A 1,783-nucleotide genomic window follows, 5' to 3' on the forward strand; every position below is an offset into this window, starting at 1 on the left:
AGCATCTGAAATATGAGACTCTACTATTTGTTTAGAGACATTGACTGCAAGCTAGATATGTATTTACGTTTTTTTGTTGTTGTTATTTTTGAGTCGTAGTGGTTGCCTCACCTCCTAGGAGCCAAATCTGGGGGTGTCTTCACATCTTTTCAGGGTATATACCTCTCTGCCCAAATCAACCGCTCTGACAAATCAACCTCTGTGCCAAATTTGGTGCTTTTGTCACAAAGTGGACTATTGAGTTGACATTTTCAGCTTAGCCGCCTGCGCTCCACTAGTATAAAAAATATGAATTATTTTTCATTCCTCCATATTAACACAGAAATCCTGGTCAAATGTTAAAGWTTTTTTGGGGGGGTTTACTAGTATCTTAACAAAGACCTACCATTTCAGAAGGATAAATAAAGGGGTTCAAAATGAGTATATTTTCTACCCCCGTTGGTGCTTTTAGGGCTGGAAGAGAATTGGACTGGACCGTGTGTGACCCCATCAAATACAGAAGAAACACACTCACAGTCTCTGGTAGAGGAATGTCAATAGGGTAAAGCTTCAAAGAATCCTGTAATAATGGAGAGTTTTTGTCTGACATTTTGAATGGAAACACTGACTCACACCTGAGTTGCCGAAAGAGTGTCTCCATTTGATGTCATTAGTTCCAGTCTAAGTTTGGAATATAATCCTACTTTGAGTCTTTGCCTTCGTTCCAATATCCCAAACTACTGCACATGGGAATGCGTGAAACTTACTCCTCAGATTGAAGTGTCGCCACTTGCTCTGGCGGAATTTCTTTTTAACTTGACTGGTAAGACGCTTCGCGAGGGYGGTCACGTGTGCTAGCAGAGCAGAGGTCCTGGGTTCGAGCGTCGGTGTGAGCCGAATCAGGAGGAAGCACTAAACGCTAAGCAAGTTGATGTCCGTTACACTAACATACCACTTATAATGCCCAATACATTACCTTCAGTCTAAATAGTATGCTTGTGTATTGGAATAAAACCCGAAAGACACTCAAAGGTGCTAGAAGATCAACTCCTGTTGATGATGATGATGGTGATGAAGGTGAAGATCACCTCCTGTTGATCTTGTGATGTATTTTTTGGCTTGGTAGGGTTCTCCAGGAGAGAGAGGTGCTGCCGGTCCCGGAGGTGCCATCGGTCTTTCAGGACGCACCGGACCTCAAGGAGGTCCTGGACCAGCCGGAGAGAAGGGAGGCCCGGTGAGTACACACACACACACCTGGACACATATCTTCAATATCTACCTTTTAATATCGCAAACTCTTTTACTGTATCTGGTGGTGTTACTATCAGAGGATGAAGGATAAGAGATGTTGTTGTTTATTATGGCCACATGTTGACTCGTCCTCCCCACAGGGAGAGAAAGGCCCCGTGGGACCGGCTGGTCGTGACGGTATCCAAGGTCCTGTTGGTCTTCCTGGCCCTGCAGGCCCCCAAGGCCCCCCTGGAGAGGACGGAGACAAGGTAATACTGTAGACGGTCCTCTGTGGCCCCCCTGGAGAGGACGGAGACAAGGTAATACTGTAGACGATCCTCTGTGGCCCCGCTGGAGAGGAGGGAGACAAGGTAATACTGTAGACGGTCCTCTGTGGCCCCCCTAGAGAGGACAGGGACAAGGTAATACTGTAGATGGTCCTCTGTGGCCCCCCTAGAGAGGACAGGGACAAGGTAATGCTGTAGACGATCCTCTGTGGCCCCCCTAGAGAGGACAGGGACAAGGTAATACTGTAGACGGTCCTCTGTGGCCCCCCTAGAGAGGACAGGGACAA

The 1,783-nt window shown here is 47.1% G+C and overlaps 1 protein-coding gene across 1 annotated transcript in view; it reads left to right on the forward strand.

Annotated features, from left to right (window-relative positions):
- LOC112075006 (uncharacterized) overlaps positions 1-1,783 on the forward strand; it is a gene marked incomplete at its 3' end in the record, with an annotated part of 24,556 nt that overhangs the window by 13,726 nt on the left and 9,047 nt on the right. Inside the window, exons 5-6 of the mRNA XM_070440737.1 lie at positions 1,106-1,213; positions 1,371-1,478. Of these exons, the coding sequence (XP_070296838.1) occupies positions 1,106-1,213; positions 1,371-1,478 (216 nt within the window). The remainder of the gene's footprint in view (positions 1-1,105; positions 1,214-1,370; positions 1,479-1,783) is intronic.

The sequence above is a fragment of the Salvelinus sp. IW2-2015 genome, unplaced genomic scaffold (genome assembly GCF_002910315.2).
Source record: "Salvelinus sp. IW2-2015 unplaced genomic scaffold, ASM291031v2 Un_scaffold2929, whole genome shotgun sequence".
Taxonomy (NCBI): Eukaryota; Metazoa; Chordata; class Actinopteri; order Salmoniformes; family Salmonidae; genus Salvelinus; species Salvelinus sp. IW2-2015.